Genomic DNA, 17,435 nt, shown 5'->3' with positions numbered 1-17,435 from the left:
AATAGTTTCCATACATACAATACATCACACAGCACCTACAGTTCGGCTTTTAAGGGGGCCTAAATGCTTATAAATATTGCAAATTAGCACATGTATAAAAAGGGAGAAGTCAGAAACTTAATCGCCTTTTTTTAAAAAAACACTTTTTTTCTTTTTTACTTTTTAGTATTTTAATTTTGTTTAACTTGTTCATCTATTTTTTTTTTCCTTCTGTTAACATGCATAAACACACACACACACAGATGCCAAGTAACAGTACAATGGAGATTTCAATATCAAGTAATTTAGCTTAAGAACGAAACCTTTATTACATAACAAATACCTTAATGTATGCTCTTCCTTTATCTCTTCTTTTCCGATGTTATACTTAACTCTGAATAGAAAAGCCAATTATTCATAATGCCGATGACAGTGATATCCTAAACTGTAACTAATCATGATAGAATATGTACTTTCCCCCCTCTTCTTTACATCCAGTGCTCTGAGATATCTAAACGATAGAATGTTAAGAAGGTAAGTATATTATATAAACATCATTGCATTGAAATAACACAATGAGTCAAGATTTTTACTAACACAATAAAAGGAAAACAAAAGGCCCTATCATGGATTTTTACAAATAGGAGTTAGACGCTCAGACTCACAGATATGTGAGTCACTTCCTGCACATTTCAAGGCCTGGTTGGGCATCATTCTAAATCACACCGAGAGCTGTTTTCATCCTAAGAATATGTGACTCAGACTTCTTCTATTCTTATCAGATCTGAGTTTTATACAGACCAAACAAATAGGTCTTTTGATGTACGGTCCTTTCTATTTTCCCTTAATATAGGCAACTGTTACTATAAAATGGCAGTGGAACTTTTTAAAATGCAAATTAACCTGTTTTTTTTTCCTCTTTGGCATATGAATTCCTTTGATGTAAGCTCTTGCTTTAAAGATAATCAGATTATTCGTATGTAACTTTCAATACGTTATTTTCAGATGAAGATGATCATGATGATGATGGATTGATTAGTGAAATACCAAACCTAGTCATTTGGTGCCTATGTTGATGTTGCTCTAAAATCCAGTGGGAATTATACCCAGATTTGCTGCCAACTGAATGCAAGATGGATTACTTTTATATCACCATTCCTCACCCCAACTCTTCCCCCTCTAACGTATGGAAGGGCCTGGGGACAAACGTGCCAGAAGGGCAGATGTTAAGAGCACGTCTTTTCTCTTACTTCACAGCACCTGCAATTGCATTTCAGAATTTTCACTCATATACTATCAGTAGGGTAAATGCAGTTCTGCAAACCCAACCATTGTAGTCTGTAAATGAAGGTTTGTGACTTGGGATATTCAATAAACCGTTGTTAAGCCATGGCTTTGCCAGATGCCTGAACTTTGTCAAGCTGTTGAACTGGGATCAGATTCCAATCTCTGCTAGATCCTAGAGTCTGGGGAAACTTTAGTGGTCACTATCTCATTATCCCACCTACTTCACAGGGTTGTTGTTTGGACAAAACGGGGAGAGAACCTGATCTGTGCTGCTTTGAGCACCTTGAAGAAAAATAAGATACAAATCCACTGTTAAAATCAGCAACACGCTTTCCTAACCCCTTCCACAGATCCAGGCCAGGCATGACATTGCACTCACCATCAAATTATTATTAATTGTTTAGTAATTGTTTAATTGCTTGGATAATTAGGAGAATCAGGGATAGGCAAACATTTTCATCCAAGGCACATTCTGAATTTTGGAACCTAGGGTGCGTACACTCACAAAATGGGTGTCATTGTGAGTCTACCTCATAAGAAGACATTGATAGTCCAGAAGCCAAACTCACCCTCATGATACTTTAGAGCAGTGGTTCTCAACCTTAGCAACTTTGAGATGCTGGCTGGGGAGTTCTGGGAGTTGAAGTCCAGACATCTTAAAAGCTGCTGAGGTTGAGAAACACTACTCTAGAGTATCCCAATAGGATCTTTGGGATGCCCAAAGGAGGTCCTACAAATAAAAATGATACTGGAGACAGTGTTTTGCTTTTTTTAAAAAAAAAAGCAACTGGGTTTTTAAAATTCTTTAGAAGTCCATTAAAAAAAAATACAGATGGGACCAGGAATGTGATGGGGGCCAAGGGAGATCTCTGATACAAAATAAGTTCCATACTTGCTGCACCTGAGATAAATCAAATATATATTGCAGCCCCATTCATTAGCCAGTAGGAAGTCTTCGAGCTATCTGATCGCTTCATAAATTTGTCAAGACATCTCATTTCTTGTCTTGCTTTATGACATCGCTACTTGCTTCATGTTTTGTGACATCAGATTTCCGTAGTTCTCCTTCCTGAATCCTTTGCACTGGATATTCTGAAAAAGAGTTCAAGTGGATCCTGGAACAGAGATGTGGAGATGATGTGGGGTCTTCGATAGTCACAAGCCACTAGGATCCAGAAGGAGAGAGGGTTGTGACAAGGATCATTGACTCTTTGCTCAGCCACATATTTGGGGGAGAAAAACCACAGAGTAGAACCAAAGATGCTGCATATTGTTATTCTGTCCGCTCATGTATCTTTTGAAAATACAACTCAGCCAAACACGTTTGTGGTTGGTACCTTCAGAGGTAAAGCCATATCTGACTTCCATCTGCCTTTCAGTGCAAAAATTGATTCTTCTTATGTCTACGCCCCACTTTTGTGGAACTTAGAAAGCCCCTCTGCTGGTATTTTCAATACGATTTCTCTCTGATTATGAATGCAAATTGGGGAAATGCCAAGGAGAATAAGATTTCAGAAAATGGAAAGTTCCCACTTCTGTGCTCCTGTGGATAACAGGAGAAGTATGCAAATAAACTCCATTTGCATTTTGCAAAATGTGCACTCATGGCATAATTACAGTGACCCTATGTCCCTTATTATAAAGGACAGTCTTTTATTTCAGAAAGCTGTCCTTTGTATTTATTTAATTTAATTCTCTATTTTCTTGGTTTTGCTCTTGAATTTCCCTTTGTAAAAGCAAAGTTATAAACATAACCAATTGATTTTTTTTTAATCTTTATGAACCTCTTTCAGATTTGTCTCTTTTTCAGGTTTGTCCTTTATTTTTTCCAAGAAAATATGGTCACTGTATGAATAATTCAAATGTTTTGGTCTCAACTTGAGTGATCCTGGGCCATCGTTCAATGATGAATCTGCACATTGTTTGGAAAATATCCCACATTTAACACCCTAGCGAGTAGTGAGAACATCTACTACCCATCTGAGTAAAGGTCATTAGGCCAAATTAATGAACACGGTCTGCCCTTTGGATGTGTCGGACTACAACTCCCATAGTTTCCAACTAAAGTCATACTAGGTAGCTCCATTAGCGCAATCCACCCCTCCTTAAGGTCGCCATGCCCTATTCTGCCAGAGTAATGAGATTGGCAACTGGAACTGCCTTACTGTTTTAATGCAGGCCAAGTTTTAAAAAGTGACCAGTAGATTTCCTACCAATTCCCACCATGAAGGTTTACCTGACACTGGATAAACTACCATCAAACACTGTCTCCAGTGTGGGGTGGGGCAGGTAGACAGATGTTTGGAATTTTGTGTTTAGCACCCCTAGTCAAGTTGTCTAACACGTTGCAGGCTCAGAGATCCTCCGTGTCTGTGACCTACCAGCCAGTTTTGTTCTGAATGTGGGTCTAGTGCTCTTCTGAAATTCAGAATTTTTGAGTACCACAGATTGCTCATCTTCATTACATTAATGCGGAATTCTGATTTTTTTTAAGCATAGATTTTACACATCTCTATTACTGATTTTAATGGGGGTGGATCTACTTCTGCCCCAAGCATAAACATTTCCAGATTTTGCTTGTTATCTCACCACCTCAATTTGGAGATTGGCACCACTGGAACCCCATCACCATTTCTGGTAAAAGTGGTCCGATGTGATGCCACCAGATCTGGGATCAATATACCCCAGAGATCCATCTGCTCCTGGAAAACAATGATGATTGCTTTTGAAAGAACATGGAGATTGATCAATCAACCATGCAATTCATTCAGCCTGCCAGAGCTGTGCTTGTGAGATGCAAAACATCAGGAAACATCTGGAATGAACTCAGAGGAAATTTTATTTTTTCTAGGTATTGAAAGGAGCACAAGAGTTGTGCAGAAGGAACAGAATCCAGTTTGGAATGAGGTAAAGTAGACTAGGAGGTTGGAAAAGGCCCTAGCAAACTACTTTCTTATTGTTGCTAAGAGGGTTACGTATCCTCTTACATACCATAAAATCACCAGAGCTGGAACTGGGCTCAGTGAAGTCTAGACTTTTTCGAAGCTCCTTAATCCTGGTGACAGTCTCAGTTTATGAGTTAGTTCCCTCCTAGCTTCTTCATTTCTGAAAGAATCCTTTAATAAGAACATAGAAATGGAAAGGTGACATATTGCGAAACATAATACAACCCTCCAGAATCATCTTTGATGATGAGATCTCAGATTATCTCAGGACCTACAATGGCCCAATCAGCACGCTTATATGGTTGAAAACCACATAACACCAACAACTACAGAGGATCTCACAATCATTTTATTCGTCCTCAATCTAGCTTTCAAACAAGCCAGGAATAATTGTAAGAGAAATTTGTCCTTTATGAGTTTGTTTAATAAAGGAGACCAGAAACTCATCCATAAAAGCATAAACTGCAATTTATTATGGTACTGGAGGCTGCAATAGAAACCTAAAATGGGGTGGGGAATGCAACCCCCTCATGTAGATTTATGCAAACCAAAGAATATGTGTAATCCATTAGGTCAGACGGGGTGAAGTAATGGAGGTGATACCACAAAGCCAATGCTTTTATGAAGAATACAGAAATTGTGCATTAAAATATGGTTACTCTCTGGTGTTTCTGTTCCTTTGTTATCTTCCTAGTTCTTGCTTATCTCTTATAGTATTTCCTTGTCTCTAAGTATCCTGTCTCTTTGTTATCCAGTTTGATTTGCCTACTAAGCATTTTTATGATTGTTCTGGCATTTTTAACGCTTCCCTAAGGGGACCAGAAAAGATGACTGGCGAGGTGATCTGCTTAGCCTAGCTAACCCCATACAGGTACTCCTTGCTATCCGACCACAATAGGGACCAGAATTTAGGTCACTAAGCAAATTGGTGCTGATTTTACAACATTTTTATGATGGTTGTTAAGTGAATCACAGCAGTTATTAAGCAAATTACATGGTTGTTAAGTGAGTCACATGGTCATTAAGTGAATCCAGCTTCCCCAATGGATTTTTTTTGCCAAAATTCGCTTAATGGTCACATGATTCGCTTAACAACCATCGTAAAAAATGTCACAAATTGCGATCACATGACCACAGGGGTTGTAAAGCACTTTTCCCAAGGCCATCGTAACTCCATACCATTATTAAACATATGGTTGCTAAGCAAGGATTACCTGTATTCTCTTTAACAGAGCCCCAAGGGTACATAAATCTTATAGAGAATGTTGATCAAAGACAGTGTGAAGGTGTGCATTTACTAGCAGAAATCCCAAAACACAGAAAGATTTGCTTTCCAATAAGGATGCAAGAGAACAAAGAAGGAGACATGGGTATTATTCAAAGGATGAAGACACTAAAGACACATTCTTTGAAATGTAACATAGCACCTTTAATATATGAGAGATGCCAAGTTTCTAACTCTTATTCTAGCAAGCCACTATCCTGTACTTTAGTATAAAAGAAGGAAAGAGATAAGAGGGGAACACCACATAGCCTTGAATCTGAAGTTTAATTAAAGGTATAATGTATATAAAGGTATAAAGGAGAAGCAGTCTGGTCTAGTGGTTAAGGCACCAGGCCAGAAACCAGGAGATGGTGAGTTCTAGTCCCGCCTGAGGCATGAAAGCCGGCTGGGTGACTTTGGGCCGGTCACTCTCTCTCAGCCCGACTCACCTCACAGGGTTGTTGTTGTGGGGAAAAAAGGAGGAGGAAGGAGGATTCGGTATGTTTGCTGCCTTGAGTTATTTATAGAAATAATAAAGGCGGGATAAAAAATCTAAAAAAAAAGGTATAAATTCTAGAAGCATCTGAATCATTGGCAGCACAATGGTAGTAAAATGCCATATTTAAATGGGAATGTACAAAATGTAACAAAAGAGATGCACAATCACACAAATAAGAGTGTGCGTAAAATGAAACTATAGAAAGACATATAAGCAAATTGGTTAAATTCTAATTTCAGTTCTCCACACTTAGAAATGAGTTAGTGGTGGCTTTAAGGGAATATTTTATGTGAAGTCCTGCCCAATCTTTCCACCTAAAGAAAAACTGAGTCGGTAGGAATGGAAGTGAGAATGGGATGGCTGGGACAGGAGGACAAGGAAGGGAAGTGGGTGACTATTCATCAAGGTGTCATTCCACACATGACACAAAATTCCAGATGTCACCAGTAACCAGGAGAGGTTCAAGTAGCAGGTAAACACCTTGTGGATATGGGCAGACAGCAGGAAGAATGCTTGGTGGCCTTGCTTGCTGTGAAACTGCCCAAACAAGAGTGAATGGTTGAACTTCAAGCTTTTCAGGGTCATTCAGTGACATAGGGTTGACCAGAAGAATCCTGGAACATCAAGCAATGTTCTAATGGCAAGAGTTTCCTTGTAGCCCAAAGGAATGGTAGGGAAAGTATGGAACCAAATAGGACAGGGCCCCAGGCCAACTCCCTGGTGTCTTGCAAAGAGCAAGATGTTATTATCTTCCATAATAACATCCCAGAGTGATCCTTTGGGGCAGAAGTGGGCCTGCAGCTCTTGCTCTAAGTTCAGAAGTGTCCTAAAAGTGATCTGATGGACTTCTAGCACAAGTCATCCATGTACCATGTTGGAAAGCAATTCTCTCTCTGTATTTAGGGGTCTCTATTAGTATATGCAGTTGGGGGAGGGAGGGGGCAACAGCTCAGATCACATATCAGGCATATTTGTTACTGAAGCTAGTTGGTTAGATTTACATTATGGTAAGCTGTAAACTATGATGTTCAAACCACAGTGGATAGGGTTAGGGATAGGGTTAGGTTTAGTGCAATGTGTAACTCCAGTCACAGCGAAGGTGGGTGGCTCCAAGCAAGACAGAAGGTATGCCCCTCTCCTTTCAGCCCCACCCATCATCAGTATGCAATCCATGGTTATCCCAAGGAATCAGGTCTTTGATTAAAAAAGAGAGAAACCTGGGCAAGTGGGTTGAACCCTATGGAATGGTTGTCCTAGAAATCTGGATGAGCAAATTGAATGAGGCTTCTCCAGGAGACAAAGTGAAGGATACAGTATTGTGGATAGAGGTCCTCCAAAAGAAGGAGAATTGGATACGGTTCTTAAATCCATGTTGTATTGTTGATTACTCTTTGTGCTTGCCCTGCAGACTTTGATGTGGTATCTGGATGAGGAGCTTCTGGATAACAGTTCTTTTGCCACGGTTAAACTCCTGGAATGGAGCACCAAGTCTCAAAACAGGTGAATCATGGGAAGAAGGACAAAGGGCTGATCTGCATATCCAGGTTGCCAACCTGGGGATAAGCCACGAATCATTCCTTGAAGGAAGGAGCCACAACATCTTTTTCTGCTACTCAACCCCAGCCAACATGGAAGGCACTGAAAACAGAATGAAGTGAACCAAGCACTGTGGAGCAGTGATCTATCAAGACCAAAGAGGACTAACATCAAAAGGAGGCTGTTCCACACAACCAGAAAGGCAAATTTCATTTGTCTTTATCTGCTATGTGTCAAAAATAGTGCTTTCTGATTTGAAAGGGTGGGTGGGAAAAAACTGGGATGCTAGATTTTGGGCTCTTCTGCACAGCAGCCTTCAGCTCCTTGACTCTCGCATGTAAACTAGATGGAAATGAAGCCCCTTAAGAAATCTCTTTCCAGATCATGACTCCTTCTCTGCTTTGGCTACACCAATGGCGCAATGTTCTGTCCAGAGTATGCTTACCTTGCCCCTGCTATAACTCTTGTCAATTTCGCCAGAAAAGGAGGAAGAAGAAGAAGAAGAGGGTCCACTGTGAACTTGAAAAAAAAATCACCCAGTCTTTCACTAGTCCACTGATAAACCTGGAAATGAGATGTCTGTCAGGCCCAGCCCAAGAACAACAATGAAACACTCCAGTTGAGTACAGTTCCTTTATTTGCTTACACCTTATAGGCAGTATCTTGCCAGACTAAATCTATACTACTGCAACTAGAGGGTATACCCTGGGAGATTCTAGAGAGTGGCTATCCTGAATCTCTTAGTCTTCTCACATGGACTGTGTTGCCTCTTGCTCCTCCTCCCTCCTGGAATGCACTTCCTCCTTCCTGACAGCCTTGATCTCCCACATCACTCTCCTCCTCGTAGATACATTCCCTCACAATGTCCAACCTTTCACTAGTCCAGCAGACCAGGATGAAATGGCTGTGGAAAGCAATGACCAGTGACCTGAAATGATGGGGCCTTTCTGCCATAATGCACAGCAACCAACTGGAGTGGAAGGCAGGTGCCAGTAAAGAAATGAAGCTCAGCAGGCGAATTGTCAGCACCATTCCAGCCAACAAAAATCAGAAAGCACTACTTTTGACACATAGCAGATAAAGACAGACAAAATTTGCCTTTCTGGTTGTGTGGAACAGCCTCCTTTTGATGTTAGTCCTCTTTGATCTTGATAGATCACTGCTCTACAGTGCTTGGTTCACTTCAGTCTGCTATCTACAACCCTACAGAAGTCTTTTTTTTTTTGGCTTGCTAGATTTATGTGCAGAGATCCATTTACATGGGGGAATATCCAACTGGAGAAGGGGATATTCAACCAGGGGCCAAGTGCAATGTTCTTGAAAAAGCCATCTGCAGCCATTGAAAAGCTCACCTTTTCCTCCACATGCCTCTTAAAATGGAAACAATGAGCTGGCATAGTCAGTGATGCCTTACAAAATATGGATGTAGGGAGGCTGAGAAAGAAAGAGGAGTATCTCTTGACACAAACAATCAGCAAATGGAGGGTCCCATTACAGGATTATCAAAGAAACAGACTCTTAGTCCCATCATGGAAACAGTCTGGAAAGAAGAGAGTCACAAGGTTCAAAGGGACCTCACTGTAATGAACTCACTGATAAAGCAGGGCAGGGGGGTTCCTATCTCAGTTCTCAAGATTCTGTAGTCCAGTCTCTCATTCTTGGCATTAAAACACAAAGAAAGGAGGAATTTTGCTTCTTTGATCGTGCCCTTCAGTTAAGGACTTGACAATGGACATCTTTGTCTGAGAGTCCAAGATGTCATATCATTCTTCCGCCTAACCTACAATTAACCCCTGTGGTTGCTACTAGTAACATCTCTTTCTGTGAAGCTCCTTCCTGACTTTTCCACTTCTCCCCAACTTTAGGGATTTTGGCACTGCAGATATATCCTTAGCAGATGCAGCTGAAAGGCCAAATGTTATGATTACCAAGAAGAATCAAAGCCTGCAAGATAACAGTCAGCAGCCAACTGGGGTAAGCCAGGAAGGAAATAATTATTATTATTATCATTATCATCATTATTATCATCATTATTATTATTTTAATAACTTTAATAATAGTTATTATTATTTTAATAATTTATTAAACTTGAAATGCTTTGGTGTGAACCACGACAAGGATTGGATGTTCACCAGCATTACAGTAATCTCAGGATAAAGAGGTTGAAGTATTTCCTTCACTGCTTCAGACTGGATTTTCTGCCTCTTACTGGTGGAAGTTGTTTCCGTATTCAACCTCTCCTCAGTGCAGCCAAACAATTCCTGCAGTTAGCTATCAGTATCAACCCAAGCAGGAAACCTTTAATCATCTATGCAAAGGACCTTTGTTAAATGAGATTTATTTGTAAATCAACATTACAAAAGAAATGTTATCCCTAGGAATAGCAATGTCCTTAAATTAGGCAGCCTGAGCACAAATCTATCTAGAATTTATTTTAAGTAGACATACATCTAAAGTGTTAATATATGATTACATCATATTACATTCCCTTAGAAATATACCCACAAGCAGAATTCGTTGTCTACCAAGGGACGTTTTGTCTATTTGTGTTTCATCTATTATTATAATTATATAATGATAATTATTATAATCTATTGTCATTATTATAGTCCTGTGCATTTGGCATATTTGTATTGATGGATATTGTCAGCTGTCAAGAATCTCCCTTATTGTGGCTAAGATAAATCCAATTTATCAATGAATCCAAGGCTGTCCGCAGGACATGGTCCAAACAGACAAGATGGCGGCCATAATGATGCAGAGTCAAAGCTCTGTCAGCTTTTTGTACACATAAAAACAGGCAGAGGTTTGATTGCACCATCATGGCCACCATCTTGACTGTTTGGACCATACCCTGTGGATACCTGAATCCATCAGTGATGCAGCTGCCTTTAAAGAGTCGCTAACAGGAACTACGTGAGTACCCTCTTTTTCCTTTCAGTCCAAAGCATTGCAGAGCCCTAGTCTAGAGCTGATTGTTAGTCAGACATGCTCAGACAGCCCAGAAAAATTGTCTTAAAAACAGTGATGTGGTTATATCTGTATTCCTCCAAACAATGGGTGCGGAAAAGTTGTCAGTAGGACCAAGTTGAGGGTATTCCACCCTGCCCTGTTTTCATCTCCAAAATATACCAAAGCAGAAGGTTGTCTTCACATTTCCATGAAAAAGGGGGGGGGGGAATTGTCCCCCAAAAGGTGGGTGTACTTCTGGTCATTTGGAAATCTATTTTGAACTAGGGTGGTACTTTAAAACACATGCACGCACGCACACACACACACACACAGAGTCAGATTTTGCTTTTACCTGCATACAAACTGAAAAGAGTTCCTGTTGTTCTACATTTTCAGTGCATCATAACTGTAAAAATCTGCTTCTCACCACCAGAACCTAAAAAGATTGAGCACAGAAGAAAACACAATTTAAAGAAATTAAGTAAGTATTGGATATTTCTGTTTGGGACTGAAGTATATTTTTGCTTGGATTTTGCATGGATTTTAATTTCTGATTTTTTGTATAGGCTGTTTGGGTTTAGAGAAAAGTAGATGTTTTCTAACAAAAAGAGATGTGGAGAAGGTCTGCATGTTCCTGCTCAGAGAATAATGATTTGGGGGTCAAAAAAAAATCAAATCAAAATCTTTTATTATGGTTATAGATCATAAAAATGTTTGGGGTCAGCCCTGCTAGGGCAAGCCTGATCCTCCTAGAGGTATGAAGGCCCATATTTTCCCCCTACAATCCCAAGAAAGAATTCCAGAAAAATCAGGTTTCCTGAAGTTTCAAAATAATTTCCATCCCCCTCCTGAATTATCCTCATTTTTACTAGGCCATTTTTACACCCAGGATTAGCTTAAAAATAAAGAAATGTCAAAATACCTATTGAGGAAGGAAGTCAAGAAGTTGTCCTGAGAGGAGCATGTCCACAGATGGCAGCCAGGACTGCACATTCAAAGCACCGTTCCTTTTTAATGTGCACTGCACATACAATGTACATAGAAAAGGGGCAAGGCTTCAAATGTGAACTTGTGGCTGGCATCTTGACTTTTTTGTCCCTTCCCTGCAGATACCCTTCTTTGAGGAGAAACAAATCACTCAGGAAATGAAAGGATGATTTGGATTTTGGAATAACACTTCTCTGAAGAAAGTTAACTGCAGGCTAGAACTGTGACACAAGCGCAACAACAGACCAGAATTTGGGGGGCAGTTAAGAGATACCATAAGACCAATCAGATATCACTGATATGAAGGGCCCAGATTTGCTGCTTCTCCCGAAAGGGGAAGTTCCCCCCTTTCTTTGGGCTACTCTTGACAAACCGTTATTCAAGCCATGGGAGTAAGGGAATAGGGAAGAATATTTTCCCCTCACCATTTGAAGCTCCTTTTGTGGACTGTTTGCTTTGGGCTTGGTGTGTTGCATGAACCCAGCCAAGTTGATGGTTTAATGGTTTAGATGAGGCCAGCTGGCTGGGGAATGAGAGTGGCATTGAAGAAACCCTGGTGTGACACAATGCAAAAAGAGGATCTGAGACTTGTATGATGCAACATGTTATGTATATGCTTCCATGCTGCCCAGAACATGTATATGCAGATAGCATGCCACATGCACTCCTGGATGTTTGAACCAAATTTTTTTCCAAAAGGAAAGATTCCTGTGTATCTGGGATGAATGTAGGGATCAGTGTGAAGACCCTGAGCATTCCAACTTGACTGAACGCTAGTGTGGTCTCTTGGTGAAGGTGCTGGACTCGGTATAGGGAGCCCCAGTTTCTAGTCTGCCCTCAGCCGTAGAAGTTCCCTGGAGGACTTTGACCTATTCTTCTTTATAGGGTTGTAGTTTGGGAGAAACTAGGAGGAGGTAGTGCTCTATATGCTGCCTTGATCTTCTAAAGGGAAAGTGGGATATAATTCTAATAAATAAATAAATAAATATTTGAGAGCTCAGGAAGAAGAAGGTTCCCTAGCAATGCCAAGTGTTGACATGCTGCTTCTTGTCTTCCTCCCCAGTTTGTTGTCCAGTCTTTGCAAAGCCTTCTGGAATAGAAGAATTTACTCTGAAGAAAACCGATGGGACTCAAGTGCTAGTTCCAACATCAACCCCTCTGAGAGAACTTTCCAACAAGAAGCAACTCTTCCAGGTAATGCAACAACTCAGCTCTTGAGACCTGAGGGAGAGAAGTGTGTCAAGAGGGTTGGTGCTCTTTCAGAAAACATTATTTCTATTTTAAGAAGAAAGGCTTGTAAATGGAAATGCTTTAATGCTTTCAGAACACCACAAATCACTTATTGTTCCCAATGATACACTTCCAGAAATGCATCAACTCTCTCAGAACCTCATATTAAAACTTCAAGAACTATTCTGCAAAAATCTGAACAATAAATAGATGGCTGCAAAACGTTCAGGTTTTCTGTATCTCTTTGGTGCCATCTAATGGTCATCCAGATTTTTACAGACCAGGTATGGTAGCCCTAAGCTGGGATGACACAGTCCTGGGAGAAGTGAACATTCCTGTTTTTCTAGAGAGAAACAGAAGTTCCTGCAGCCAGACCATTCCATTGCATGCCACTGGCCCACCTATCCACAACGCTGGACAGCCTGCACCAATTTCTGAATCATTTTGAAAATCTTCATCTGAATGTGAAATGGTGCATCATCTGAGATGCTTGCAGGATGTGACCAACAAGCCATTTCTCCCCTTGCAGGTGCGAGTTGTAATCATAGAATGTCGACAACTGCAAGAAAACAATGTCAAACCAGTGGTGAAAGTATCTATTGGGGAGTATTCATTCAGGACAAGAATCAGACGTGGAAACAACCCATATTACAATGAGGTTGGCATTCTGGACACTGATTTGAGGATTTTCATAAGCATTTTACTTGGTTAGACAAAGACTCTTCTGCCTCACATAGCCGATTAATATTCGATTAATTGGACAGGAGCCACCAAGAGCTGAGCTAGACTTGAGGGTATCTATGGCTTTTTTAAAAAAGCAGGTCCTTAAGGTATGCATTTGCAAAAGAAAGAACCATTTGAGGTGTTATGTATGCTGTGCAGCAAATTTTTGACAGACGTGTATGAATTGGTAAAACTCCTATCCATGTACATAAGGCAAGATTCCGTTCCAGCATTTTTTAGAGAGAGAGAGAGAGATATTTTTTAAAAAACATAGAACATTTCATAAACATTCATAAACATCTATATTCACATCTCATTATTTACTACTTCTAATAGTAATAATATAAGCAGAGATTTCTCTAGTAAGACAATATTTTGTCAGAACGATGCAATGTGCACTTTGTGTTGCAATACAAACACCACCCTTTATGGAGTTCTCCGTGACGTTGTGATATAAGTGTGAAAGAGGTGGAGTGTGCTTTGTGACACTGTGATGCACATTTCATCCTGTACCCCTGCCCTACCTTCCCTGTGAGCAAAAATGAATATAAGGAGGGCTTTTCCTACTTTACTTAACATCAGTTTCCCAAGACTTTTTAAAAATTGTGAATCACTCTGCTTTCTACATAAGCCTCTTTTTTTCCTTCCTTCCTTCCTTCCTTCCTTCCTTCCTTCCTTCCTTCCTTCCTTCCTTCCTTCCTTCCTTCCTTCCTTCCTTCCTTCCTTCCTTCCTTCCTTCCTTCCTTCCTCCCTTCTCCTTCCTTCCTTCCCTCCCTCCCTCTTGCTTCCTTCTTCCTCCCTTCTCCTTCCTTCCTCCCTTCCTTCCCTCCCTCCCTCTTGCTTCCTTCTTCCTCCCTTCTCCTTCCTTCCTTCCTTCCTTTCTTCCCTCCTTCTTGCTTCCTTCTTCCTCCCTTCTCCTTCCTTCCTCCCTCCCTCCCTCTTGCTTCCTTCTTCCTCCCTTCTCCTTCCTTCTTTCCTTCCTTCCTTCCTTCCCTCCTTCTTGCTTCCTTCTTCCTCCCTTCTCCTTCCTTCCTTCCTTCCCTCCCTCCCTCTTGCTTCCTTCTTCCTCCCTTCTCCTTCCTTCCTTCCTTCCTTCCTTCCTTCCTTCCTTCCTTCCTTCCTTCCTTCCTTCCTTCCTTTCTTCCTTTCTTCCTTTCTTCCTTTCTTCCTTTCTTCCTTTCTTCCTTTCCAAATCTATATATTGTCAACTCCTAAATGTCTCTGGGCAGCTGAATATATATCTCATGAAAGAGACAATATAAAAACACCTCAAAAAGACATCTTTGAGAAGATATATTTAGACCCTGCTCCTAAACAGTATCTAGGAGAATTTGCCTCAAATCCAAGAGCAGTTTTCTCCACAATATGTGCCAACCATGTAACTCAATGCGGCAGCCATCTCCTGTGGTGGCCATTTTGTGAAATCACCCATGGCACACTGCCAACGAATGGTGGTCTCCTCAAATGATCAGGAAATATGGCCACTTGCCTTATATCACATCTAGCTGTTGGCTTCTACGGTTCGGTATGATCTCTAGTGAGTGACAACAGTTTTCCAGGATATCAAACAGGCCATTTTTAACAATCCTATCCAGAGATGCTGTGGATTAAACCCAAACTTTTTTCAGGGGTGCAAGATGTACTCTATCATCTCGCACACATGTAGTAAGCCTCAGGTTTTTTAAAAAAATAACTTGTTAAAAAGAGGGAGCACTTAAACCGAAAGAAAAATCATTTTAAAAGTAAGGAATAAGCAGGGACTCAGAAGTAATGCTCCCATCCTTGCTTTTCAGCATTCTTTTGTTTCTGCTGTGCTACTTTGTTGTGGAAAAAGATGGCCTCTTTGCCTTCTAAAAATGTCACTTGTTTTTTAATGACTAAAAGCATGTCTCTGCTTTAAAATAATCATCAAAGGCCAACCTAAATTCCATTCTTGTGGACAACGCCAAGAAAACATCAAGCTTTGGTTTGTTTTTCTTGCAGACCTTCATCCAAAATTTCAATGAGACGCCCCTTCGACTTTTTGAGCAGTTTATCACCATACAGGTAAGCAAGCAAAGTTTGTTCCTCGTGCCCTTTCTGAGACACCTGAATCCCATTATGGACCCCCTTGCAGGTCCTTTTGGACACAATAATGAAATATTTGTCCTGCCTGGGGTGAAGCTACATTGAGGCAACAGAAACAACATTGAAAATGGTATCCAAGAACAACCATCTTGAGTCCAGCAGAACAGCAGATGGGAGAAGGGCAACAAATTAAAAGTTGGCACCCAGATGTTATTCCAACAATCTGGAGCTGAAGGGGGTGGAATAGTCCTGGATTCTGACAGCATGACACTTGGGGATCGTTCAGTGTAAAAATCCTAAATTGCTTCTCAGCAGAGCAGCACAAAACAGCTCCAGCTACTGGAAAATTAAATCGACAATCAGCTTCATGGAAGGAACAAAGCAGATGCAGCTGAATAAGAATCATTTTACTAATTAGGACATTATGGCACACCTATCTTGCAAAAAGGAAGCCATTTTTGGGGAGCCAAGCCTGCATCTGAAACGGGCCTCACTCCCAGACTGATACAGGAGGAAGGGATGGGCAAATCCGGCAAATTCAATCTATTGTACATTCCATTTGGTAGAGAAGATTTCCACACCAACGGTTTTATGTCTAACTTTTTGATCAAACGTTGGATACACATTGCCAGTCTGTTTTGGAACATGCAGGGTGTGATTTACTTTTGAAAATGTACAAAGCGTTGGGGCTCTGAGTTTTCTCTATTCCCAACACAAAAGACCCATCCAATCTCAGCCGAGGCAACAGCTTCTTTGCAGCACTCCCTGAAATAGCCAGGCAGCCGTGCAAGATCTCCTGGTCATTCCACAAAGTGCTGCCCAAGAGAACCCGCCACTGCAGAATACCCTCCTATGAACTGGTAAAAGAAAGAAATAGCCAAGATCATTGTGAAATCATGAGTTCTGAACACTCAGACATTTCTAACAGCCCAGTTGGGGAACCCTTGTAAGAACTCACCTGCCACCCAGAACTGTTCGAATATGTTTACTCCTCTTCTGAGCCTCAGAATCCTATCTTTCATGTCCAGATGGACATGAAGAGTTTTTAGTAGGGTTGTATAACCTCACTAGAACAACCTTGAAGGAACTGGTGGCAAGAATCCAATCATGTCCAATCATTCAAAGAAGCTCCACCTTAGAGACCTAGATCAGCCAGAATAGCAGCTGAGCAGTGGTGGCAGTGAAAGAGCTGCATCATCAGTGACAGAGGAGTTGGCTGTCCAGCAGAGAGAGCTTTATGAGACAGCCCTCAGCCCCCACCCCACCTCCATGTTTTGCTGGCTGACAGCCAAGAAGAAAGCACTTTATGTGAGCTCCGAGAGAAAGGGAATAGCTGAGGAACTTTGGACAACTGTTTTTACCCACCCAAGGTTATATTGTGTAAGGTGGGCAGCCAAATAAATCTTTAAAATTATTCAGATGGATTTGAACAGCTCCCACCCTACTGGTATTTCAAAGGGCCCTGAAGACATGGCCTTTGGTGAGGATGATTGACATCACTTTACTTCCTTTTCTTTGTTCCTATTTTGTTTTGTGTTGCTTTTGTGTTTTTTTTGTACTGTTCCTTGTTTTTAAGTGTTTTTAACAATCTGTAAGCCATCCAAAATCACTGGACGTTGGGTAGCATATACATTTAATAAATTATTATTATTATGGTTGCTCACACAGTCAGCCAGATGTTTAGACTGGATTTGGCATTTTTGTCCACCTATCGAGTCCTTCCCAAGGACCTGGGGTGGGCAGATGTTGTTGTTTGAAGGGGTTCAAGGCATCGTCGCAGGATATAAGCTGATCCAAGTAAAATTGCCTTTTGCAATGGACTGATGGTGATTTTGTCAATGCTGATGGTGTTCAAGCGGTTGATGTTGTTGTTAATTACTATTATTATAAAGTAATAATACATAATGGGAATTTCTACATGATCTTAAACAGGTGCTGAACTCTCGAGCTGTCAGAGCAGATTCAT

At 40.8% G+C, this 17,435-nt stretch overlaps 1 protein-coding gene across 1 annotated transcript in view; it reads left to right on the top strand.

Moving 5' to 3' along the window:
- Positions 1-7,218: 7,218 nt before the first annotated feature.
- Positions 7,219-17,435, top strand: part of FER1L5 (fer-1 like family member 5) — an 84,888-nt gene continuing 74,671 nt past the window's right edge. The window contains exons 1-5 of the mRNA XM_088151904.1: positions 7,219-7,287; positions 7,383-7,474; positions 9,376-9,484; positions 13,209-13,271; positions 15,386-15,448. Coding sequence (XP_088008030.1) covers positions 7,219-7,287; positions 7,383-7,474; positions 9,376-9,484; positions 13,209-13,271; positions 15,386-15,448 — 396 coding nt within the window. The remainder of the gene's footprint in view (positions 7,288-7,382; positions 7,475-9,375; positions 9,485-13,208; positions 13,272-15,385; positions 15,449-17,435) is intronic.

Source organism: Python bivittatus, unplaced genomic scaffold (assembly GCF_059951505.1).
Source record: "Python bivittatus isolate LINGU-HERP-01145 unplaced genomic scaffold, Pbiv_v1 ctg000680_np1212, whole genome shotgun sequence".
Lineage (NCBI taxonomy): Eukaryota > Metazoa > Chordata > Lepidosauria > Squamata > Pythonidae > Python > Python bivittatus.
Note: the sequence above shows the minus strand (reverse complement) of the source record. Positions and strands in the feature narration are given on the sequence as shown.